This window comes from Cygnus olor, chromosome 2 (genome assembly GCF_009769625.2).
Source record: "Cygnus olor isolate bCygOlo1 chromosome 2, bCygOlo1.pri.v2, whole genome shotgun sequence".
NCBI classification, from domain to species: domain Eukaryota; kingdom Metazoa; phylum Chordata; class Aves; order Anseriformes; family Anatidae; genus Cygnus; species Cygnus olor.
Window position 1 is genome coordinate 34,360,743 of NC_049170.1, and position 27,588 is coordinate 34,388,330.

The 27,588-nt window shown below is 44.6% G+C and overlaps 1 protein-coding gene across 2 annotated transcripts in view; it reads right to left on the reverse strand.

The window, feature by feature from the left end:
* The window catches only part of IGF2BP3 (insulin like growth factor 2 mRNA binding protein 3), a 109,991-nt gene that overhangs the window by 71,602 nt on the left and 10,801 nt on the right, over positions 1 to 27,588 (reverse strand). For both annotated transcript variants that reach the window (XM_040546706.1, XM_040546707.1), the window contains exon 4: positions 14,500 to 14,548. In XM_040546706.1, coding sequence (XP_040402640.1) covers positions 14,500 to 14,548 — 49 coding nt within the window. The remainder of the gene's footprint in view (positions 1 to 14,499; positions 14,549 to 27,588) is intronic.

The following is a 27,588-nucleotide window of genomic DNA, read 5'->3' on the forward strand; positions in this document are numbered from 1 at the left end:
TTGAAAAATTCCCACTGCAACTGCAGGCTAGTTTTTCTATTACTTGCAAAAAAGGAAGTTCCCTCTGTCCCACACCCAGCCACCTGAATTCAGTTAGCTATAAGGAGGCTGGAGATAACATTTTCTACCACATACACGCTAGAAAGTAATTCTAGTGATGGTGCAGCAGCTGTTGATCACTTCTGGTTGAATTTACTGCCACCAAAATGGGAAATTCAAAGAGCAAAAGCGTCACATGTCACTGCAGCTACAAGATTTGTCACTCCATCAGTGACAGCGCCCAGTCTACAAGTCGCTCACTGCCCAAACAATCTATTTTATGACCACATCTGCACAGAAAGCTGTCTAGCTTTACTTTTCCCACCATTTCACACAACCTGCACCATCCACTTCTCTAAGAGGAGGCACATTCTGCTGTAAGTCAGCAGCTCTGTGCCTGTTCATTTATACGTTTGACCCAGTGGCATTCATGTTTATTAAAAACAGTTTTTAAAAAGCCTTAGCAATACCTGGAGATATGCACAAGTGCTCCTGGCTGTGACCACAGGGCCAGGGGAATGCATGCATGTCCACTTGGTGCTTCCCAGAGCAAGGTGCTTGAACGCTGCTGTCAGGAGCAGCAGCACCCAGGGCAGGGGAGTAGCAGGCCCTGCTGTGCTCTGCCATCAGGGACCTTTTCCTCCTCTGCCCAGGGCAGCAGCCTGGCATTGCCAGCAGCAAGCTTGTAGGAGTGCCAGAGGAAGCACACAAGCTGGAGACTTGCAGAGCACTCTCCCTAACCTCAGGGCTCTGCTGCCTTCACCAACTAATGTGTCTTCATCAACTAATAAAACAGCCGGTCTTGCTGCAACAAAAGTGCAAAAAGAATAAATAGCATTGTACCTTCTTTGTCAAGCAGAAGTCAGATATCCAACATCGAGCTACACAAAACAGGGCAATTCTTTTACATCCCATAAAACTCGGAAGCAAGTACTACGTGGAAGGATGGAGAACAATGCACAACAGGCAGTGCCTCCCAAAGATACTGGAGACTGCAGCTCCGACATCCCTTGCACGTTACAGTCTCAATGACCGCATGCTTGGCTCACCTCTGGGAAGCTGCATTAACGCTATAATCGTCTGAATGGCAGGGAAATTAGTGCAGGTTTTACAATGGGAACGTGAACAATCAAACTGAGGGGTGGCCATTAGGCAGGTTGGGTTTGTCAAGGTAATGGGAACTGTTGACATGCAGGTACACAAATTCAGTTACACCTGATCTCAGAAAATCAGGTATTCCTACTGTGAGAAGGAAATCAGCTGTTCCTGCTTTGGCTTTTGCAGCAGAGAGCAGCTTCACAACATGATGGAGAGGAGAATTGCCTGCTGACTCTAAACACCAAAGCTCAAAGGGCAAGCATGTCAGTGCCTCACAACTAAGGGAAGCTGTAAGACCACAGCTGACATATTCTATGCAATGCTTTGTTTTAGTACCCTTATCTGTTTTGTAAATAAAACCACACCCCCACATGGAAGCAGGGTAACATATTTTGTTAGTCAGGTAAGGGCACCACTTTGAAAGATCTGTTTCACAAAAACTAAAATTACTTTCATAAGTCACCAGAACACACATTTCTACAAAGCACGAAGGCATCACTTGACATCAGCACAGACCAAGAATTAAGTCACGTAGAAAAGCGGTGGAAGCCATGGACACTTCTCTAACATTGAGCAGCACCACCGGGCTTTTGTCTCCGCTCCTGAGCTGACGAAATGTGAGGTTCTCTCCCGACAAATTTTGGGGTCAGGATGTAATAAGCATCCTTTTTTTGCAAGCTCACATGAATGGTTCCTGTAGACTTCTACACATTTGGATAGAGGAAGAGTTACTAGAATACAACATGCCAAAGAGAAGATGTGCTGAGAACGTAGGTTGTGAGTGTCTTGCATACCAACAGCCTGCTGAATTTGTACAGAGACGCTAGCACACGTGAACATCAACAACAGATGCACAACTAAGACCACATCGACCACATCCTAAAAGGTCAATGACTGCTCTACGCAGACAGATGAAGATTACAGATATATACGCACAGATACACACTATACACTTACTGCACATCCAGTGTAACAAAGGACTAAGGAACACCAACCTAGAGGCCACTGGCACATTATAAGCCTCCACTTCAGAGTACATAGTTGAGGTTGGCCTCCTGGTTGCTGCTCACACTGAGGAACTGTGAGTTCAGTGTGAGTGAATAAGTGAAAGTGTTGCATGAATAGCTATCTACTATTCATGTAACAGCCTGATTCTATTAACTAAAAGCAACCAAGAAAAACCCAACACCCAATAAAAGGTGTCCCAAGAATTACACGTGCACTCAGTCCCTTATTAGGAAAAAAGGGAACTTTAGAACAAGAAGGCTGTTTACAATGATAGTTTTAATATACCTTCCTTCCCCTCAAGTTAATGGTGAGCTATAGTCTTCATAGTGTTTTCCTGTTCGCATTATATTCTAAAAATTCTGCTCATTTGCTCCACAAAAACGCATGTGCTTGGAAGTGGTTTTGATGGCTTTTAGTCACAACCCCCTCTTTGATTGCCACGACTTCCAAAGCAGCTGAAAATAAGGGAGCTATTTCAAGTTACATTCCCTTCCTTCCCTGCCCACATGCACTTGGCTACCAGTTTGAGACACAGGATCAGAGGGAGCTTCAGGCTTCAAAATAACAAGAAAACTTAAAAAAGGAAATGCATTAACACAACTTGATCTCCCTTCCCCCTGCTCAGCAAGCTTTGCCTCAGTTGACATCCAGCTAGGTCTCAAAGATCTCCGAGCTGTTCTTCACATCCTCAACCCAGCAGCAAGTGCCTGGCTCACCAGGGCATCCAGACTCTTGCACTGATCACCAGCTGCCGTACGAGATGGCATTATGCAGCTGCAGGGCAGATTGTGTTGGCATTTCTCACCTTTCCATAAGCCCATGGCATTTTCCCTTGCTTGGCACGGCAGCCTCATTGCTTGCCTCGATCATACCCATCTCCCTCTTTCTGCAGGAGGCTCCGCAGCTGAGCTTGTGTTGTGTTTTTTTTTTCCCTGCACATGACCAAGGAATAACCCAAGACTTTCAGTACTACTAGATGAAAGCAAGTAGGAGCTGTAAGAGACACGGATGGGGGCTCAGTCTTGGGTGTCCAAATTAGAGACCACAGCTAAAAGTCACTGAGGAAGGAGCAGAAAGGGGACGCAGAGGCAATGAAGCAGTAGGCTTGCAGAGCTGGCAGCAGCCAGACAGCTTCTGCAGGAGTGCCAGCAGACTTGGTCTCCATAGAAGTAGCCCGAGAGCCACTTTCCACCTCCTCAATCAAGAAAAGAAAACCTTTCACCCCTAGGTGTGTGTGTGAGGAGGGATGTGCTTGCTACCATTACGTGCGCAATGCAGAGGGCTGAAACTGGTTGGCCCCTTGGAAATAAGCACGTTTTGTTTCCCTCCCTCTACGCAAGAGCAAGTTGCATAAAGTTAGGTCAACATGTGGTACACATATGATTCGAATGTAACATTTCCTGGCAACCAGCGGCAAGCCCAGAAGAGGATCTGCACTACTGATAATGTAGATTTTTCCCATGACTGTCATAAAAAAAATTTAAGTCTGTTGCTCTCTTGAGACAAAAGCAGCAATCCCCATTCCACTGATTAACTTTCCACCAGCTCCACTGCAGGTTTTTTTTTCCTTTTTAAGGAGCAAAACCCAAGGCATACACAGCAGTCTCTGAAAGCAAATACCTTCATAAAGTGAAATAACTTTAAATGAATGACAAAACTGGCTGCAGATTCAGTCCCTCAACTCAAAATAGAATTTCCAAGAATGGGATGACGATAATCAAAAGATAGGGACCAGCTTCAACGCGAAGACAACTACACAGGCTACCGCTCTTCACAGCCTGGAAAAGAACTGGTTGAGAAATAAAGGTCCTTAAAATAATAAGGGAAGTAGAGAGGGAGAAAATTTCATTAATCTAGTACTACCCATTCTTTCTTCCAATACAGGAGCTCGGAGGCAGGTGAGACTAGCCAGCAGAAGTTCAAAGCAAGCAAGAGGAGATGGTTCTCCCTGCAACATGCCCTTAAACCATGCAACTCTTCACCGCAGTATACTGTGGATGCTGAATATTTGCATTAGTTCAAGAACGCGTTCACAGAAGCTCTAGATGAATTTTGCAACCCCAAATGCACTATTTCTGGCTTTTTAAGTTCCAGGGCTGCAAAACACCAAAAGCCAGGAGAGTGTAAAGGATCACCACCACATCCTTGCCTTTATTCCTGTACTCCTCCCAGGGCACAGCAGAAACTGGGTATAGGACTACTCATACACCTTTCATCTAACCCAGCGTTACTCTTTTCACGTTCTTTATGCACGAACTCTAAGTGGATTAAAAAAAATAATCATTGAGGACACTTGAACATTTTTCTGTTTCTTTGTCTACCATCAACAAGAGCTCATAACACTTCTGTTGTTGCCTAAAGAACAAGTCATTTGTGGGAGTCCTTCAATTCTTAAATTATAAAACCGGCAATTCTTAAGAGATGATCCCGGCTACTTACATCTTCTGTCAAAGCAGGTACCTGAAATGACTTGGGAACTTCTCCAGAAGCAGAACAATAGTTTCTTAATCATGTTAATTTTACAAAACTTAAAGGACATCTTTGTTTATAAGAAGCACATAGCTTTGTCAGCAGCTGTATATGCACTTCCAAAACAAAAAGATACTGACATCTAATTCCACCTGGAATTTTTTGGGCTGCACTCCCAACACCCTGCCAGCACTCTTACAGAAGATCCAGCACTGCTAGGAGCTACTGGTTCCTCATTTCACATACAAAAACTAAAGTGAACAAGATTGAACATCACAGACAACACAAATAATTAATTAGGAGAGACTAAGTTTACATGCCAAAGACACAGAAAGGCTGTGTCAATAGCTTTGATAGAGATGAGAACACATCTTTAAAAGGTGTATTCTTTCAAAGGTCAGGAAACATACTTTGGGACTTTCCTTACAACTTCCCAAACTGAAGATGCATTTAAAATGGAGATGGTTTTCAGAAGCTACAATTTTTACCAAGCGATCCCTTGGCAGTTTGCTTTTTATGCTGCTAGAGTCCCAGCTTCACACAATTACATGTGAAGTTAAGAACAGGTTAACTCATCCTTAGGTTTAAGGCAATTTAGCCAACCATGGCATGCAACTTCAGTTGTATCTGCAGAGCTGCGGTACAATTCAGACATTTCCCTCTCATGCACGCAAGCGAGAGACTTGCAGAATTTCCAGGCCCAACAGCAACAGCACTATAGCTGGTAACTGGCGAGACAGTCAGGCCCAGGGGACAGTCGGGCCCACGGGACAGCACTCTGCCTGGAGGCCAACACCAAGTGGTTTGTCCCTGGACCTGCCCTTAACTTTTTTATCAGTGCCCCGGAGGTGGTGTTACAGCACACCCTCCTCAGGTTTGGGAACGAAATCAAGTTGAGGGGAAGAGGCAACATGCTGGAAGGCCGGGCTGCCACCCAGAGGGACCCACAGAGGCCAGAGAAACAGGCCAGCTGGGATCTGGTGGGATTTAACGAGGACAAATGCAAAACCCTGCACTGGGAAAGGAACCCCCCGGGCGTTGGACTGCCTGGTTGGAGAGCAGATCTGCTGGAAAGAGCACGTGGGGTTTTCATGGACAGCGAGTTGAACATGAGCCCATTGCATCAAAGATCAACAGCAACCTGGGCTGTATCAACAGAGGACGGGCAGTGGGTGGAGGGAAGTAAACGAATGCTGAATAACGAGGGATGACAACACTTAAGTCGGGCATCCAATTTTCAGACCTTTAATACAGAACAATGTTGATAACCTGAAACAAGTAGAGGGCCTCTAAGATGGCTCAGGGCTGGAGCACTTGGCCAGTGAGGAAAGGCTGAGGGAAGAAAGCTTGTTCAACCCAGAGGAGAGAGGGCTTTGAGGGGGACATCACAGCAGGCTGCTCCAGAGAGCACTGAGAAGACGGAGCCAAGCTCTTCACAGAAATGCAGGATGGGACAAGAGAAAGCAGAAATTTACACAGGAGAGGTCTTTGCTGGCTGTAAGGAAAACAACTTTAAGACAAACATTGACCCTTGGAACAGGTTGCTCACAAGGGTTGTGCAGACTCCATTCCTTCAGGTTTCCAAGACTGGATAAAACCCTAAACGCAACAGTCTGAACTCAATACAGGCCTTGCTTTGAGCAGAAAGTTGAACTACAAACCTCCAGGGGTCCCTTCCAACCTGAACGGTTTTGTAATTCCATGAAAGTACACATTGCACATCGCAACGCTGGATCAAGAGGTTGCACAATGATTAAAGTGACTCCTTTAGTGAAAATTATAGCTAAGAGATGCAAGACTTTGGCAACTGAGCCTTTGAACAAACAGCTTCACAGGGACAACCTGATCTAGTGAAAGGTGTCCTTGCCCATGGCAGGAGGGGTGGATCTTCAGGGTCCTTTCCAAGGCAAACCATTCTATGCTTCTATGCTTTTTATTTGCAGTTCTAGAAAGGTAAAAGCTGATGGTTGGTTTCACAAGAAATGCTTTGAGCCAAGCAAGCTGTGTGTATTTTTAGGCTTCTCAAGTTTTTGGAATCACTGTTAGTTCCATATACTAAACATAACGAAATAAGCGTCCAAAAAAACCCAATACACAAGTAACCATATTATTCTAGGCTTGGGAACAATACCCTGTTCTAACGCTGCCAAGCAATCCTATGGTGACATTGCCAGAATTCTTGCACACTAACAACTGTTTTAAGTACTAGAATATTTCTGGCAAGTTGAGGGATCATAAGTTATTCCTTCCTGTACCCTATAAGATCAAAATTGGGCACAAAAACAGATTTTTGCAGAGCAGAGCCCTGACCTCACCTGGAACTTCTTTATTTCTTACACAAGCAATACAAATTAGAAAAAAAACACTAGTTTTCTAACCTTAGAAGTATAATAAAAGCGCAGCAATGCATCTCCAGTAGCAGCAGCTGGAACATTAACTCTAACATGGGGGCAGATGTTTGACAGGAGCATCACTATCAACTATAAAAAATAAATCAGGGTCTTATTTACGTAAAAAAGTTGGGTATTCTGAGCAGAAATCTGGAGTCCACTTTTAAGAGTAGAAGACTTTCCCTGTATCTTTCCCCTTGATTACAACTCCAAGCAAATTATCAGCGCTCCTATAGTGAACACTTGCATGAATAAGTCACTTCAAGTGAGAAATATGCTCATTACGTGCTTACCCAGAGACCTTCGCTCCCACACCCTGCATTTTAAACACCTGCAAAAGGTGTTTATTACCTCACATATACCTGTAAATATCGCCCCCCGTAATTAAGCCAGGCAATTAAAACCCACCAGCGTAAGCCTGTATGTTGACTTAAGTGCTGAGCCGGGTGGTCTGCCGCAGAGGCGGGCACTTCCCTGTATCAGGTTGCCTCACCTGCTGCTAAGCCCTGCTAGAGGATAGGAAATGTGCACAGCTCAGGCAGAACAGTTAAAGCAAACTGTGGGGCCCTGGTCAGGTAGCAGAAACGAGGGAAGACCATCTTCTCTTTTCCTTTTGGCAGGAGAGCAAAGCCCCTGCGTTGCAGAGGTACAGATGCAGGACCAGCAGGCAGCCAGGGGCTGTGCATCACGTCCTAGGGGCTGCTGGTGGAGGGCACAGACCTGGCCGGCTGTGGGCTCTCACCCTGGGAGGGAGCAGGGCTGGTGAACCTTTAACCATGAGAACCACAGACCCAAAACTTCAACCATTACTACAAACAACACGGACAACCTGCCTTAAAAGTCCCATCAATCTTGGGGAGGGAGCTTCCCCCTCCTCCCCTCCCCAAATACAACAAGAATAAGCACCACTGGTCCCATCCCCTTCTGCCCGTGTTCTCCCCTGCACCAGTTCGGTTACAGTTACTCCCCTGCAGTTAGGTTACACAAAGTCCTGGCTAAATTGGCTTCCTCGATGCAGAATCCCGCAGGGTGGTGATTACACCACCACTAAGAAAAGCAAGATCCATCACTTGGATGAAGCTTTTTGCAATGTGGCTGAACCATCCAAAGCACAAAGGTGACAGGCAATGGAGTTCAGTATCTCAGGCGTCAGCTGGGGAGACAACGCAGCTGTGAACGCCTATTTAGAGGAGCCACTGGACAGGCTGCCAGTGGTGCCCTCCAAAATGGCACAGGAACAAGAGCATGTGGTACATGAACAGATCACAAGAAGCAGGGAAGAAGGTGGAAACTAGGTCACATTATTTAAAACAAAAGCGTAATACGAAGAGGAAAAGCAAATAGGCGATGACCAATATCATGATCAACATTTGTTTGAATGTGTAATTCTTGGTAAATCTTTCTAGCTTCATGTTATAACAGAATTAATCTACACACACACGAGACGAGCCACAGAGCTTTTCAGAAGGCTCTCGACATTGTCACCCCACAGCAGACTCCAAGATAAATACCAACACTACAACAGCAGGTGAGTAGTTGACCTTGTAATCAGATAAGTCATTACCAGTCTGCTGTCCAACTAGAAAGCTGTTTCATTTCCACACCCAGTGTTGTATCAGGTGTATGTGTATTAAATCTGAAGACAACATAAGGCTGAAATGGAGTGCAAATATAACAGAGGACAAAGCAAGAACTCAAAGTGATCTTAACGTACAGAAGCTACTCTGGAGAAACTTCACGGGACATCTCCTGAAGACTGTCACAAGAACAATAGATTGCCTAGGAACAGGAATCCTGAGAAGAGGCTGAAAGAGCTTCAACTCTCCTCACCCCTCTCTGCACATTACAGACCTCCAGGCATGTAAAAGACTGCTGCAGAGAACAGAATAACGCATTCTCCATTTTCCCACAGAGCAGGACTAGTAGCAACAGGCAAGAGATACACAGCTTAGTGCCTGATGGAGCATGCTGAGGAGGGAACGGAAAACAAGGATCCCTACCAGAGATTGCTGCACCTAGACAGCAGCAGCAGATAAAAGTTATTCGTGCGTGCTTAGCATTCTACTAGCATTTTTATAGCTATGTATTATTTTTATGGCTCGGATGCTTGGAGAAGGCTTGAGGTAAAAGATCATATTTCATATATTTTAAACCTCTTTACTGTTGATTCTTCGTGTAGCTCAGCTCATTCCTGCACCTTCCCTTTACGTCTTGCTTTATGAGAAGTATCTGCTTCGTATAATTCTTATTCATTCTTAATTGCAATGGTTCCATGTTTTTCCTTTTTTCTTACAACATGTTAAGTTCCTCACCTATCCATTCTTCATATCCTTGGTAATCTAGAATAAGCTGCGTCACGAGCAGGTACCGTTCAGCAAAAATTAGTTTTTACACTGTATTTCTATGACAAAATCACAGAACTAAAAAAGCCACCACGCACCAAAAAAAGCAAACCGAAAAGCTTGACACAGCTCAGCAGTTTTGATCCAAGTAATAACTACTACAGATCACCAGGAGAAGTAGTGATATGCACTGTAAGATATACTAACTTTTCCTCCCAATCACAATCAGTCTCACTTCTTTTCCAGAAGCTGAACGCTGTCTTACAGTATATGCAAATAGGTTTGTGCCATCTCCACTCTTCTTGCGCTGCCAAATCTCAATGCAGAACGTGTACTCACACTGCAACTCTCATCCAGAAATCCTTCTCCGTTACTACTTCTGCAGAGAGAATCGAAAGCATCAGAGGTCTCAACAGAGCTAAGAGACTGTTTTTTCGTTTCCGTGGAAGAGCGAGGAAAAGCAAACCATGGTTAGTAACAAACCTTTACCTTTGGAGGAGTTAACTCAGACCTCCCTTCCCACATGTTCCTATCCCCAAAAGCAACCTGCAAGTCTCACAGCAAGGCTAGAAATACACACTCACAATGTTTTCCTTGCTTCTCCGCTCACTCAACAGGTTCACACTCCACAGGCTGGGCTTTTAGTCTACCTTTTTTTATTACAGAGTTCATCAACACTGTATCTGTTTATCTGCTCCAAACAAACCGATAAGGAAATAAGCCTGCAGAAGATAAGTGAGAACTCTTCAACAGCTACCTTCCCGCTGAGCCAGCAAGTGCTGCTTCTTACACCATCTGTGTTCTGAAAATCTGTTCTCTAGCTCTCAATTCACTAAACATGGAAAAAATATTTGGAAAGTAAATTTCTTGAAGCATCTTCTACGCTGAAAAAGCTAGTTTTAAAATGCTTTAAAGAGTTCACGTAATAGTTCCTTCTCGGGAAGAGAACCCTACTTGGACTCCCATCATGTTGAACCCGTCAGGAACAAAGTCTGGGTACTTCAGTTTTAAATCTCCACACCTAGACCTCTTTCTGGAAGGCATATCATTGTCTTGTAAATACACCTCCAGCACCGAATGCTCACAAGCTAAGATAGAAGTTGCGATTACAAATTAAGACTCAAAACAGTACATTATTGTGCAAGAGAACACAGTTCAGGAAAGGGTAACATAGCTTTTAAGTTTTCTGCAGACTATAAAGCCAGGGTGTTTGTCTCCAATGAGAGAGACAAGATGGTATGTGTGGAGAACAGGAAAAGGCAGTATGGCAACGACTCCTCTTGCCTCAATTCTTAGCATCCAATCTGGACTTTGTATTTGATAAGTAAGGAGAAAAAAGTGGAAAAAAATTATACCCGCCCACTGTCACTAAAAGATGTGCACTAATTGTGGTTTTACTCCTCCAAACAATCTCAACAAGTGAAACTTTGCTTTATTTCAAAAATAAAATCTGTTAATGCACATGTCCTTCAGATTACTAGATTGGTCAAGTAACTTCTCTATGCACTTCATATGCGAGCAGAATAAAAGGAAGATGTATCCAGAGAAGATCGTGCTTTTATGGAACACAGGTGTTGAGCCAGAGTCCTCAAACCCAAAAAGGCCAGTGAGGGAAGGGGAAAATGCAAGTGACCTTCTGGATGAGTAGAGAACGTGCTCACAGACCGCAGTCCATACTCCAGCCTCAGTCTAGGGCAAGCACTCAATTTAGTTCACGCAGATGCTGCCTTCCCTCCACCTCCAGTCTTCCATGGCTGGGCAAAGAGTCCAAAAATATCCAATCCCCAGGTACAGAAACTTGCAGAACCTTGCCAAAAATCCTCTTTTGAAGTTCAAATTAATTACCAGGCTAGTTTTGTACAAATTTAACCTTAAATGCCTTGAAGTACATCAGAATATTATCTTTTATAGCTGCACTTTAAGAACAAACTCTTCAGGGTAAAATGCTGTGGTCTTGTTTAAATGTAGCAACTCATCAGATTACAGCAGGTCATTATCTGCCTTTCTTCTGCCACTTCACTCTGAACTTGGTCTAAAAGGGTTATCTTACCTCTTTTACTTACACCACAACGGTCTGATAAGTACACAGCAAACCTAACGTTACACAGAAGGAATGAACACAAATCCACTTGCTATGCCTGGCTGTAAAAGTATTTTATTCAGGAACTAGTTCAACCTCTCCATAGGAGAAAACTAGCTGGCACGCTTTTCTCCAAAAAGACATCCAGAAAAATGCATAGTTAATCTAGGAATTTGTGCACCTGGTTTATGAAGAGTCTTATTAATAAATGCTTGTTACTCCCTGGCCATTTACATGCACTATTTTCTCTTTGGAATAATTTTATGGGTCAAATAAAGTCTCGTGTGAGTCTTCAGGATAATCACTCTCTTCCAAAGGGAAGACAAGCTTTCCCTAACACTAAAGTTCAGTGTTTTCTCTCTTACACAAGACCAGCACCCTCACTACTACTCCAGACCCCAGGTAAGAACCTGCTTTCTCTGGGCCCAAGGAGCTGCATTTGAGAACACTAGGGGTGTCCTCCTTATCTTAAGTAGTTTTGTGGAAGATCCTTTTTTGGGTGTAAGTCAAGGATCCCTCTGTTGTGTGCTCACAGAGCCTCGCTGGTTCCAGTCCTACAAAGCCCAGGACTCAGATAGCACTGCATGACAAGCAGGCAGCAAGCAGAGCCAGGAGGCACTGAACTGAAGGCACACACCATGACTGCTAGGACCACAGCTGTAGGCTTTCCATGTTTGTCTTCTACAAAGAGCAAAACAAGACATAATTCAGTAGAGCTTAAGCCAATGCCTCTGCACAGAATGACAAGGTAACCTTCATAGCAATGATTACACTAGAACAAATTCTCCCCAAAACATTACTCTTTCTTCAGTCCATTTCACATATCCCTATGTCACCACAAAAAGAAAGTTGTTGCAGGGTAATGAGCGTGTTTTGTATTTCAGCCCTCCTGTATGTTTAGTGGTGACTGACCAAACTAACCCAGAGACCTCTCTCATTGGTTGTTTCTAGCTTGGCTTTAAGGAGTTCACACCCATTAGAAGAAGTCAGTCTTGATTCAAGCAATTAACAAAGGAGTGATGAAGCAAGCAGATTGGCACAGAAGGACTATAAGAAACAATTTACGAAGTGAAATTGCTCCAGCTGCCACACACACACACACACACACCACCCTCTCAGAAAACATTCGGCAAGAATGTTACTCCAATGTAAGCCCCTCTCTGTAGGTACAAACTTACACTCCCTACCAAGTAACTGGCTGCAAGAAAGACTCGCTTTTAGGAGGAACCACCCAAAGCTTTCTTACAGTGCTCAAGAGAAGTTTTGGCAAGGTCCTTCAGCACCAAAAGGTACCAGAACCCAAGGAAAGCTTGACATAAGGCAATCCTCTGATGAACTTAATCACCATCTGCCCTATTTTGTCAGCAGTACTTCTTAGAGAACCTGTGAACTTACCTTCTGAGTGCAGAACAGACCTCCAGCATTTACAAAGCCAAACTTCAGGAAGTTTGCGGACAACCTGTACTTGGCAAGCAGCCCCGATGTCATTGGGAAATGCAAAAGCACTGTACAGGTTATCCTGGGGCCTGATCCCTCTAAATTCTGCGCCCAGACAAAGGCCCAGGCCTGCACAAGCAACTTCAGGACACCTGGGCACAGTCAGGGTGGTGTCAGGATGGATAATCTTAACTCTTGCCTTGTAACTTTAGGAAGTTAGTGTTTTGAATAGGTGGAGCAGAGGGACCATCCCTGCAGTGGAACCAGAGGTCACCACAAAAACTGTAGCAATAGACAAGGAAAGGGAAAAATTACAAATCAGGAAGCAGAGCGAAATCAGGATAGAAACCTGTAACACACTAGCACTAACAGATACATACATGTAAGAAGGGCCCAGCAGGTGAACACCTTTTGATGTTCTTTGCCCTGAGCTTACATCATTTATTCCCCTTTTTCTGAACCGTATGACCCTGCTCTGATACTCGCTCCTACCCCAAGCCCTCAGAGGCTACTTGAGGTTTATATCAAAAAAATAAACTAATCCTCAAACCAGTCACCCTCAACCATTTCTATTACTCCTCTTCCCAAGGAGTTAATAGCTGGTGCCAAGGGCACGACAAAAAAAGTGGCTATGAATTTCAAATAAAAATGTATCAAATGGATATGGCTCAACTGAGGGGAGCAGAAAGGTTCAGCAAGTGCAGCAGAAACGCTTATGCTGACAACACACGCCAGAAGGACAGACATCAGCAGCGAGAAAGGTGGTGTTTGCTGCTACCCTGCAGAAATCATCTGGTTTAACAGCCTAGATTGGACAAGTAATGTCTCCATCTTTCTTCTAAGCTAGGAGACAATCGGAGTGTAAATGAAGAGGTAGCAGCAGACAAAGTTGGATGAAGTAGGTAGACCAAGAGGAGAACACTACCAGCACTTTAACCTCAATCCCTCTGCCCACCAAGCTCCCTCAGGTGAAAGGATGTTTTCACATCTTAGTAGTGGTAAGCCAATGTTTTAAACACATACAAGGTATAAAAGAAGAAAATTATCTGTTCTCACAGTAGCCCACTTAATGTAAAAATAACACCATTTTGCAGAGCATTAACAACAAGTACACAACATATTGGGGAGAGTCCATAACCGTAATAACACGAACAAATAATTTGCTGTAATGCCACTCACTGAAGAGAAACAAAAGATTGGGGGGGGGGGGGAGGGAATCAAAGAAAAAAATAGATCTGTATTAATTGTCTGCTTTTGTAAAGGTTTTGGCCAAGTATTTAAATCTGAAGACTTAAATCTTTAAATCTTAAGATTACTGAGCCCATACACCAGCAAGGTCTGAAATGGACAAGCTTTCAGTCAAAGCGAGTGACTGCATCAGGAAGTCAGCGTTCACCAAAGAATCCATTTCAACATTTTTTATGGTTAACTCGGAGCACAGAAATGAAGGCAGTTATCTGAATTGCTTAGAAGGCTCTATTGTTCCCTCTTCCAAAGGATTTTTCCCCAGAAAAGAATGGGTGGTGTGTGCACAGCAAGTGAAAGGTGGGGGAAGGGGAAGAATCTTGGGGGTGAAGAGAGAAACAGAAACACCATTTTAAACACGAACGTCTTAATTTTTAAAGTAATTTCCTACCTCCCACTGCAAGTGTGGTGGGATGTTTCTGATCTGAAGTTTCCGACTCCTGCAAATAAATCAAAGAACACAGTTAAAAAACAGGGAAAAACACATTATAAGGTAGACTATACATGGCAGTGTCCATGTTTAAGTATTTTCTACTAAGAGAGGCAAAACCAAGCACACAACAAAACAAAAGAAACAGACCGCCAGGGGGAATGTCAGGTCAAAACCATTGCAAGCCCAAAGAGCTGTTACAGGAGCACTTGCTCCACGTTTGACAGCCGCTATATTTCATGGAGTCTCTACTTTTTGAGGACTATTTCTCTTTCAGCTTTAGGGCCTTCAGTACCCAACTCTCCCCATTATAAACGGGTAATTCCTTGCATCTATACTGGGTTCTCTTCCACCTACTAGATTTTTTTATTATTTTTTATTTAATTTTTATTCGTCAAGATCCTTTAGGATGCCACAGCCTTTAAGGAAAGGATTAGGAGCTTAATAAATACATTTACTCTGATGCTAAGCTCCCCATTAGCCTAACAACAGGCTATATTTTAACACGTCTGATACTTTGTCTCTGGTTGGAGGGCAAAGGGAGGGAGGGAAGAATCAGCAAATTGATTGTATTTTTCACCCCAAATTTATATCGGTTTTCACTTATCTAGCAAACAAAATCTCCACTTCGAAATGCTACTGCAGAGCCTGGCAGCGTGCTGGCTGCCTTCACAGCCAAGTCCTTTGTCTGCTCCCTTCCCCCAAAGGGAGAGAACAAATAAATGCCGGAGATGCCGCAAACCCCTCGGGACTCGCAGGAATGTGCAGATTAACTGGGCTTCAGCTGGGCCCAGGTACTGCTGCCTGGCTCCGTTGGGCCCGGAGAGGGGACGGCACGGAGCGACAGCGCTTCCAGGGCCACAAACACGTTTTGGGTCACCAGAAGAGCACAAACAGGAGTCTCTTGTTCAGCCACGTTTTCCTTGGTGCTTCAATTGCTCAATGCTGACCTCTCCCAGAAGAAACCCCGCACGTTTTAAGGGCCTTCTATGCCAGAAGCGTGTTAGTCGTACACAGGCCAGTAGAGTCCTGTGACGGAACAAGTTTGAGACGTTCCTGTCTAGCAATAAACCCAAAAGCTTTCGTTTTCCCCCTCGGCTCCTTTTAAAACACACTCCTTCCTTCCCTTCGCACCGCCACCCACACACGCAGCCCTGCAGGGAGTGGTTTTTACATCTCGAAGCGCTCTCCTCCAAAGACTTCGCTCAGGGTGCAGCTCCAGCTCCCTGCTCACAAAGCTGCTTTGCCCAAATTTCCCTTTCTGGGTAGATTTTACCCCAAATGCTCCGGTGCCTGGGAGATCCCACAAGAAACGTGCTTTCTCCAGGTCTCGGTGGTGTGGCACTTGCTGGCTGCTCTCAGCCCCTCTCAGGCAAGAGCTTATTTCAGTACTTGATCACAATCATATAAATAGGCACAAACCCAGATCGCACAACCCCTTTTAAGCTGTCGTTTTCAATAAAGCAGAGGCAGGAGCTGCTCCACGGTGAGAGAGAGGGGAAAAGAGTTGCAAAAAACTTCCTTACGCTGGAATCTCAGCTGGAGAAACCGCTACGAAACAGCTACCCTAGATTAGTGATACACTTCTCTGACACTTCGGGGTAATCTCACGCAGCAACCTGAAGCTTGAAAGTTTGGTCCCGAAATGGAACAAAAAAAAAGGGGGGGGGGGCAGGGGCGGCGGTGGTTCATTCAACCTTACAAACACTGGGAAAGCGTAATGCCGAAAAATCCCAAAGCACAGAATTGGCAGTCAATGCGCTATTCAGGGCGCCTCGAATGGTGTCACGCCGGCAGTCCCTCGTAGATGCCCATTAACATTCATGAGGGCTGCGCAGCCAGCGGTGCCACTCGCTGAAGGGGCTGGGAGCTCGGGGACAGGAACAGGACACGTCCTGTGCACGCCCCAGCTCTGCACACCCTGCATTTCCCTTGGGAAGGGAAGCCCGGGCATCTCCCTGCCCACTCAGCACCCAAAGGATGGACCAGAGACTTGGGAAGCTGTCTCTCTGCCTGCTGAGCTATAAAGGACCTAAAACCACGCTTCTGGGGTTTTCTTGCTTTCCGCACGGCATCGAAGGACAAAAGCTTCCGATGCAGTTTAAAACTCTGCCAAGCGGCACTTGGGGCACAGAAATAACGTGGGTATCCCGAAAGGGAGGAGGAGGAAGGGGGAGAAGCACGGAAGAAACGCCACCTTAAATTGCTGGCTCCTCCACCCCGCTCGCAGAGAGCGAAAGGGAATGGGAAGCAGAGCGGGCACAGCGCTGCCGTGCACCTCGATTTGTGGCAATAGTGAGACACCTATTGTACGACGCTGAAAGGTCGCTTTAAAAACACCAGGGTGGCTACGGGAGCCCCTTCCTCTGGGGCTATGGACACCACAAGCAGACGCCTGGCCGCACCACGAGCGATTGTAGCTCCTTGCCCAGCGCACGAGATTTCAGCCCGGTGGTTGTGGGTGCACGTGACAGGTTTAAAAGCGTCCGCGTTACTGCTACAGCACCACTAGCAACGGGGGGGGGAACGGAAACGGAGCTCTGCGTGGTCAGAGGAGTTACACCAGCATTAAATAAAAGCTCACAGGCACCTCTGAGACTTCCCCACTTCGGTTACTATCGGCTCCCACGAAAAAATCCACGTGGTTAAGGCTCCGAGCTTTGTGTACTTCTAGGTAATCCCTCTCCCCCGCTGCCCTTTTCCCAGGAAGAAGGAGCAGATTAAAGCAGCAGAGGTGTGTCCGAGACCCACGCTGCCCTCCCGGGGCCAGCGCAAGCCCCCCGGGACCAGAGCTGTGCTGCACCAACCCGTGCGGCTGCCGCAGGGCGGGCTGCTCCTCCCTGCACGGGAACCCGAGGGGCATCGGCACTCGGCTTCCTCCAGAAACAGCCCAAACCGAACGTGAGCGTAGAGAGCAAGGAGCGAGGGACAAAGGGGGTCACGCTGAATTTACTAGAGGCAGCTGCCTCCACGAGGATGGGCTCTGACTTCAGAAAGCACAGGAACAAAACTCCACAGGAGAAACAGGGAAAGGAACGAGAAGCACGGAGGCACCTTCCTGGAAATACCCTTCATCTCTGACAACGTCAGCGATTTCGGGTGCTTCCCATCTTCCTCCTAACCCCGCTCTCTTCAGCTCGGTGCAAGCAAAGCTCCCATGGCTATCACACCCCAGGCAGCACGAGCCCGCAGAGGGTGCTTTGTTCTTAATTCTCTCAGTTTTGCTACTTTAGAGAACTACTTGCAGTCACACCAGGCACGTAAGACCAGAAACAGTCGTTTCAAATTCCACAGAGGTATTTTACACTACAAGAGTTCAACTTAATAAATGGATCACCTAAAGTTTTAATAAATCCTTAGTAAAACACTGCCAGCATCTCTCATCTAGGTGACTCACAGAAGCCTTGTGTCCGCACCTTCCCCACTGGAAGCAGGTTTCTTATTTCATCCCATCCACCCCAGCTAGGCATTGCAAATAGCTGTCAACTGAAAAAAAGTCTTGGCAAATGATGCTTATGCTCTGTAGCACTTGAAGGTTCCTGAAAGCTATCTATAGTTCACAGCATGGGAAGAGATATTCCCACTTGTTTCCCTTTTTCAAAGATGCCCCAAATGCCTTTTATTTGGAAAGCAAACAGACTTTCACTGCTTTCTGAGGTGGCCGTAATCAACTATTGGGCAAGAATTTACTTTTCAGGTGCTCTGTAGGCACCTGGGTTCAGTCACCTCAAGCCACTGCTGCTGACCATAAACGCGCTGACAGACACAGGCTGGGGGCGTTGAGGCACGCAGCCCCCAGCCCGGGGGACACGAGCACCTCGGGCACACAGCGTGCGGAACAAGTATGTGTGTGCAGAGACAGAAAAGGTGAAGCAACATGAAACGGGTAAGGTACCAGAAGCCACCTTAGCACTCCCTGGACACAATCTCCTGTATGTCAGCACACAAAGCACGCCCATGGACACCCATCAACACCCGTGACCTAAAAGCTCTCCACATACTTGAAACAATACTAAGTACTTAGGGGAAAAAGTGGGGGGAAGCCCACAGTTTCAGCATTTTTTACATGCACCCTCCTTTCTCTGTCCCCCCTACACACTTTTTTTTCCCCTTCAACCCATCAAAATCCTATTAGACTCTCTCCTATTAGGCTGTCCTTTACACACTCAGGATGCACAAAAGACCCCCTCCTCCCCCTATCAGGGATAATAACTGTTAAAAAATACAGAAGAGGTACATCTATAAAGCAAAAACCAATGAAGTATCATACTTTCGCTCAGTCCCTAATTTTTTTTTTTTTTAAAGTAATTTTTAAGTCTCAGGGGTCCCAAAATTGCCCTGCCTCAGAAAGAAACAGAAGTATAACAGCGGCTGCATTTCCACATGGTCACCATGCCCAGGCTCACCACAGACCCTTCTCAGCATCCTTCCCACCCACCCCCCTACAAGGATGCTGCTGCTGCCTTTTCCTCAATTCCCATTTCTCACCAATAACCCCACGTAATGCCTGATTTCATTTCAGCAGCACTATGGGCTACCCGCATCATTACTGCCTTTAAAAAAAAAAAAACCACACAACTCCTTTTGACACACACTTCCGTGGAGTAAGAGTTAAACGGGTCTGAAAACAGATCAAGCGCACATCGACAGCGCTAGTCCATTCGACTGTTTGAACTCAATACCTACGGGATGGAAAGTAAACGGTCTCCCCTCTCCGTTCCGAGGAACGTGCAGGGAAGGAGAGCTTGTTCATTTCGTCATTTCATCCCTTCTAGGTAGGTGCTGCCGGACCAGCTACCTGGGAAAGCCCTGGCACGTCACGCCGAGGGTGCAGCTGCAGAACACACCAGGATCAACCAGCGCCGAGCGCCATCAGCCCCCCCCACACCACAAAGCTAAATCTGGGCAAAAAGTCCCCGTGCAAACAGGCACAGAAACAAGGTTGGGGATTCCTGTGCCCAAATAGAAAACTGCTGCTAATAAACTGGATTTCTGGGGGAAGGGAAAGAGGTATCCCTATGTTTACTCCGCAACCAGCAGAACACAAACAGGCAAGAAAAACCCCAAACCGAAATCCACCCTCCCAACCACACTTGATTAGTTTCTCCCCCTCAGGTTGCTTCAGGCTGCTAATGCTTGGTCACACCGGAATGAATCAATGTTTTTAGTGCTTTACCGGTGCAAAAGGAAAAGCTGGTTTACAGGACAAAATAAAGAGTCCTTAACTCGTATCGGTGTGGCTGGGGAAAACAAACCGAAGCAGTTTGTTTTAGTCACAATATGAGGGAGAGGTGTGGGGGGTTCTGCTTATCATATCCTTATAGCAAACGCAGGCAGAGCAGCAGATGAAGGCACTGAACAGCTTGTCCTGTAAGAGGTGCTGCAGCCTGCGCCTGGCTCCTGGCTTCTCAGCGAAGCTCCGTTGCTTTTGGCAAGCTTCGCAGCCTTTTCAAGTTGTTCGGATTTGATTCCTGAAAGCACCTACCGTGGTGATAAGTCCATCTGAATAAAGCTTCCAAGCCCAGTTTTAAACATACATAAAAGTGTATGTAGGTATATTATGCAGACTGTATGCTACATACATAATTGTGGTATAATGTAAATATACTTCTATAACCTTTTATATTTTTTTTTCATTTCTAACAATGAGTTCTGATAAATACAACGGCAAGGGGTCACAATCCTTGCTTAAAAAGAAGGTATACTGAATTTCTGTTAAAAATACTCAGTAAAGTGACAAATGGAGGTTTGTATATCACTTCTGTTAAGAGGTAATTAATTTCTAGTGCATCCTACAAGGCTTACTGGTGATACTGCATTTTATCAAATCTACCCATTAGCTTGGGAACCAGAAAGTTCATCTTAACACCTTACCTGTCTAAGAAAGGAAGATGGTTTCAGATACCTACTTGTTAACAAACATCACCTCTTTTTGTGTTTTTTTTTTTAAACATACCTCTTTGCGGGTTTTTTTTGTGCATGTGTTTTGTTTGTTTCATTTGGTTTTTTGTGTGTTTTTCTTTTTTTTTGAACACTTTCTGACCCAGACAGTAGAATATGTTAAGAAGAAATGTTATTGCTCCCATTTCAGACCCAACTCAGCAATCCAAGCAGACAAAGCTTGGCTGAGCCCTGAGCCACATGCAAACTGCAGCAATACTTCACTTGGTGTTGCCTCACTATTTCATCACACACCTGGATTTAAAAGCACTGTTCTACCACTCAAAATAAACTTTTTTTTTAATAGTATTTGAACTTTTTCCCCCCTCAAAGCTCATGCTTTATAACCATTTTCATAATGGTTGGATCCGACCACCCGTCCCATCTCATCTTGCGCACACAACCCACTGAAGCAGCAGCTTTGGAGGGGCGTGTTATCTAGGCACTCAACACGAAAATCTGCCTCTTGGATTACCTCACAGATTCCTCTGCGCTGATGATCAAATTTCCTCCCAGCATCTGCAAAACATCGCCTTTGCTTAGTGCTTTCCACCAGAAGGAGCAACCGCAGCTGGCTGCGCAGCTCGGTGCTCTGAAGCCACCGGCCAAACGACCAGGCACCATGCTCAGCTCCCATTTCGGGGCAACTCACCCAGACACGTGGAAGAGGCTGGATATTTGCGGACAGGAAATACCCCAGGAAGCACAACCAGAAGATTTAACACCAGCACATCCACGTCACGACATACAGAGTAGGTAAATCAACCGGTGCACTTGCATGGATAAGCCAGAGAGTAGGCTTTCGCCCACAACCATTTGCTTCAGTATTTTGTTTTGACAATTGTTCACGCCACTAATTAGACTAAAAGCTTACATTCATTATCTGTAAATTCCCACGAGTGGTCCATAAAGATGTTTTTAAAAGAGAATTGGGGAGATTCTGCCATTACCACATTAATGCTGAATGTCTCGTTTGAAAATAAAGTCATTTTCCAGGTGTTGTTAATGACTGAAGGCTGTTAAGACTTTGGTTCTTTAATTAAAGAATTAAGCACTGCTCCAAAATTAATAGGAAATTCCAGTACCTTGCAGGAGGAAAAGACTTCATCTACTCATAGCTTGGTGGCTTCCAACATTTTGAGCCTTCTCTCCCTTTTCCAAAGCCTTTGGAGAAACTGAAAGGGGGTGGGTATAAGGGAAGTTGTTTTGTTTAAATGCCGGAGTTTCTCTTTCCCTCTTAGAGCAGGGGTCCACATCCCTCAAACACTTATTACTGAGCTGACTTTGCTGACCAGCCATTTTAGGGCTACGGTCACTTGCCATTTATTCTCCCACCCCACCACTAACTTGCGGTTAACTGGGACGTGGATAACACTGAAAACACTCGGGATGCATATGAAGGACCAAAAATATCTTTAAATGTAAGAGCGCTTCTAAATGTGTGAAAGACTGGCCAGAAACTACCTTAATCGAGCTGAATTAATAATCCCTTAATGCCAGAACAGAGTCCACCCTCTTCCACCCCCTTCCCCTCAGCCATCAGAGCAGCCAAAGGCTCCTTTTACCCCCTTACCTATTTTCCTGGTGTCCATAGGGCTGCTAGCTGAAGCAGCCAATATTTCCATCACAGACTTATCACAGAGTGCAAGCCTGAAGACTGCACGTGGTGTCCCTGCAATACACGGCCATGCTCGGGGCTGGGGAGCTCTGCCCAGAGGAAAAAGACTTATCCTTTAATTTTCAATGAGTCTAGCTTCTTTTCAAATGCCAAGAGGCAAAAAGAAATGGTGTAGGGTATTTCAGAGCCATTTCTAAAGGAAAAACGGCCAGCAAGACTTGGGAATTGGGAAGCCAACAAGATGCTTTTTTCCACGATGCGGCTGCTGGACAGCCCTCGCAGCGCTTCCAGCTGCACGCCTTCCTCCACCCATCTCCTTCAGGTGTCCAACAATGGCGCACATTTCGGTGGAGTAAGTGACACAGATTTCATGAATGATGTGGAAGTGTTGGCAACTTTTTCGGGAGGGGAGGTAGGGCACCAGATTACATCTCGCCTTAACAATAGCTCAGTGATTCATCCTTCCCAGATTAAAATATCTGAACAAAATTAGCAGCGTTCGTAGCCAAACTCTGTGGTCGTCCTATTGCCAGCACCAATTTGCTCAACCATGAGACAGTATTTGTGGAGAATATTGGAAATGCCTTCCAGATTCCTTACATCACCAGCACAAACCGAGTGTAACCCATTTCAGCCTTTCACAGGTCAGGTTCAAGCAGAGCAGAGGGAGTTTACACCCAGGTTAAGATCACCATATGCTCCAGATTAACCATTCCAGTTCAGATCTGGTCTGGAGATGCTGTAGAAGGCTTGAAATAAAATAGCAAGAGGTGCTCCTCTTATACCACTCAGCATGCAACTGGTAAGCAGGGAAACTACTCGCTATGTTTTTGCTATTAAATATCTGTTTTAAGCCTTCCAGGTGTGCTCTAGAGCTTAACCTAAGAGAGGTTTTAGGTATTTGGGGAGCTCAGGGACACATCCCAGTGCACATCTCTCTGCTGCTGCACCATTTCACCCTACTTGTGGGTTTTTTAAAGAAAATCGTCTCTGTTGCCTCTCTTGGGCTACTCTATGAAAAATGGCACAAAGCAGCATCCAATCCCCAAAATTCTCTCAGTAAATTAAGGTTCCTCTGGGGCCCGAGAATTACAAGGCTGAGGCACTAGTGCTGCAGAGAGCACCACCTAACTCCACAAGGCTTACCTGCTACAGCTGGAGTTAGTGAGAATTCACAGCTAAGGCAGATTTTTAAGCAAGTCTCTTCCATGACATAAAAAGGATGTTAGGAAGGACAAACTACTTTGCCTTTTTTTTTTTTTTTTTTAAAGTTTTAAATCTAATTCCTCATTACTGCTGTCCAGCCTTCAATCTCTAGTCAAACCAAGAAAAGTTTAAAAAGGGATGAATGGCAAGACAAACAGCTTCTTTTAAATCCCCTAGACCAAACTAACAGGAATAGATTTAGTTGAATTTATCCTTCACTAGTCTTACAACAGCAGAAGTGTCAAATTCACCACACACTTCCCGTCATCACTGCTTTAATATAAATAAGATCTTCCATCCCAAAGGATTCACTGCAATAAACCTTATTCACACACCTGAAAAGTTTTCTTAAAAAAATCAGAAACTTTCCAAGTATAAACTGATGCACATAAGACATTGCAAAGGTATTAGCTCTCATTTTGATACCCTAGTAATTATTTTACTAGCTAACACACTGAAATAACTGAACGCCAACAAGAAATAGTAACTGGAATTCTGTGTAACCTTAAAGTGGTTAAGTGACAAGGTCCACGAGATATAACACCTCCACGGGAGTGACACAACGTGTGGGTTTTGTACTGCCATCACCACATGTTTTTGCCTTCCTTTCTGCTTGCCCTGTCAAGACCCAGAAGTCACAGGAATTGACCACTCTGCAGTTCGGCTCTGTCATCTTTATGCTGAATGTCACCAGATGTAGGACAAACAAGCCAAACCAATCAGGCTTACGGTTTTCAGATGCTATTGTGTTTTCTGTTTAAAGTTACATTTTCTGAAGAGTTCTACCCCAAAACATAAAATCCCCTTCAGCTGCATAAAAATTGTGGGGACAGAATAGTACCAAATAATTTTATCTCATACCTGCACTTCCGTTGCAAGTGTTACATGCCGTTTAGAGCTGTATCCTCTCCTGTTCAGGATCTGTTCCCCCAAGGTGTAAAGCCCCCCGCCTTTCAGCTGGGGTGCAACACACAAGAGCATACACACTTGCCACACGTGCACAACTGTACACATTAAGCTTCAGACCAAAGACGTTACTGAAAAATGCACCTTTCTGATTGAGAAATGTAGCTTCTGAAGACATATCATGTAATTTCCATACAAAGTTTTCTAGGAACATGGGTCTACATGGCTTACTCCCTCCCCACTTTTTTTTTTTTTAAAAAAGACATTAATTTTGGTCATAAGTACACCTACACTAGTAAATGTACATCATGGTAAATGTTTCATAGTAGTATAGTTGATCTACACTAGTAAATGTATATTCATGATAAATGTTTCACAGTAGTATAGTTGAAACATCACCGCTTGTGCATAAAGTCTCTTGCAATATTTTATATTTACTTGATCAAAAATCTTGTTAATTATGTCTTCATTAAACCTCACTTTTAAGAATCATCAGAGCAATCTTATGCACTTCCATCACAGCAGCTCCGTTTAGGACACACGGACTTACATAGTGTACTATACAAAAATAAGCCTTGAACTTTCATACCAGACCTTCACCAAAGCCTCCTAGTTTCATTTCATTCTGTCCAACCAAAAAAGCCAAAAACTAAAATACAGCTGTTAAATTTTAATCTTTTAAAGAAATTGTAAAATTGTGAAATGTTGCAATGGCACAGTTATGTTTAAAAGCACTTGTATACAAGATGTGTAAACATGTTTTTGTTGGTAACCTTTATATTTAATGCTTTTTCCCTACTTTCATAACACTATAAAAGTCTGCCGTGACTTTAGGAAGTAGCATAAAAAGCAATCATAGGACAGCCACCATCACCTTTTAAATAACCCCATTATTTTCCATTTCCTTTTTCACAGAAAACAGAAAATAGCACATGCTGTGAGGATGAGGATCACAGTAAGCACCGATTTTTTTCGCTGTAGATTTAAAATACACTGTTCTGATTAGAGAACAAAAATTGAGTTTACACTTCTGCAGCCCCAAAAACTACACACACACACACATATATAGAGAGAGAGTTTAAATGTTTATCTGCTATACTATTTCAGTTCACTTCGTACTTAACTGAGCATTGTAAATTTGGATAAAGCAAAGGCATATACCATGCTATAGCTAACTAGCTTGTTCAGAGATAAACTCATAACCTGTATCATCATTAACAGCAAGGCTATTTGCATCTAGTAACTTGTTTTCAAACACACAGCATTTTGAGATATTTAAGTCAAGAGTAGGCGCAGAGTTCATATGAATGACAATGATAATTTTGACCAAGTTTAGTACGTTATTTAGGAGTTGATTGTTTCAAATTTACTTAATGTACAGTTTTGCAAGCTTACTGTCACACCAAGATGATAATTAGCACTTTTTTTTTTTTTACAGTCCTACAGTACAGATGAAGTGACAAGGACACCTAAGTTAGTTGCTTTTACCCAGAGCACAGCCTAGCATAGCTGGAATACCCCTTCCAAAGCTTTGAAATTCAAGCATTCCACCTGCACCTAGACATGCCCAGCAACTGAGGATTTAAGAGCATTTTAAAAAGCAATGAAGAGCAGAAGCTAAAAATACCCCGTTACCAAAAGAAAAAAAAAATCAGCATAAGGAGGACTATGATGTTATAAGGATTCAACCACAGAATGAAATCATCCTTCCTTCGGAGTCACTGCTCGCTTTCTGCTAACACCAGCACTTATACTTCGTCTTCATTCATTTCCCACACCATCACCCCAAAATTCAGCTCATTTCAAACCCTGCTGGCACCAGTTCCCCATCCGCTCTCGGACTGAAGAGCAGGACAGCCCCAGGCACCTGGCAGAGCTGAGGCTATCGCAGGGCTCACAGCCACCACCCCTTGCCCTGCCTCCTCCCAGACCTCTGAGAGCTACTTCAACACCTCTTAAACCACATGCACACCACCCACGGGGTGCAGGGGACAGTCAGGGCTGGATGCTAGAGGGAGAAGCAGCCGGTCAGGGCACCTCTTTGCCCTCAAGCCAGCCACAGCTCTCCTTCAGGCAGCACGTACCCAGCCCCATCAGGTAGCACACAAACACCGGCATCTCCAGAAAACCCCAACAGCTTCAAAGCCACTTCTTCCTCAGGAACTTGCAGGGCTTCATCACGGTGAAGCATGACTAAGTTTTGGACAGAATTTTCCATGCCTTGCCTTTATTATTATTATTTTCCCTTTTTTCCCCTGCCTTCTTAAAGGGTACCACCCAAAGAGACCCACCCAGTGACACGAGTCAGAAGCCCGGCATACAGAAGCTTGCTGGAAGAGATTCACACACGATTTCCACCAACACTTGGTGGCTAAAAAGTTACCATAATAACACAGCTTTTTATTTGGAGAGCCATTTTGAAGAGCTGCCGCGCAGAGCGGAGCGCCGCTACGCAGCGGGCTGACAGGAGCACACGTGCGGCGCGGGATCCTCGCTGCCGTTCGTGCATTCAGCACTGCCATGCCAAGATGCTGAACTTCAGCCAACGTATGCGAAACCAGTAACAGTCGTACTGAGGGAACCGTGCGGACCAGGTGAGGCGGGCACAAGGGCCGGGAAGACAAGCCACGCACATAAATATTTACTGCAGAGCCAAAGGAAGGCGCGGCAAATGAACGCAATTTTGTAATTTTACTGAAGCCAGTCCGACACAAAGGGAAGGCAATCTTTAACTCAGTCCTAAAGCTCGAAGGGCTCTGTGAATTATAATGATAAATCCATCTTCCGAATTCATCTCCTAAATCTTTCTCTGAGATTCTGTGATTGCTTTCAAGGAGCAACGCATAACTTCACCCTTACACAGGTAAAGCACTTGCTATGTACCCGTAAGAATGATTTTGCTCATGACTTGTCTTTAATTGAAAAATTGTCATCAAGTCCACTTGTATAAAGGGTGCACACCCTGCAGGTTCAGGTAAAAGCTTACAGTTTTATGTTAGACACAGGATTTGGGACATGCTTACACGCCACCACCAAATGTCATTTCTTGCTTAAGAAACCAGAGTGAAGGAGGAGGTAGAAATCACATTTATAAAAAAATCCCTCTCAACAGCATAAGAGGAAAAAACTCTTCTAAAAAGAGGTACACAACCTAGCTTAATTGAACCCTTTGTGAAGGCAAACAAAACAGGCACCCAGATAGTTACCAGGACTAATAATTAAAACAGGACTTCACTGTTTGCTATTAGGACTTAGACCACTGAGTACCAAACTTAGCATTTAGTGAATAAATGAACAAAAAGGAAGTGTTACCTACTTTGATTATCACAAATTAATCTTTTATCTTTTCTCTTAATCTTAAAAAGCAAATACTGCTGTAC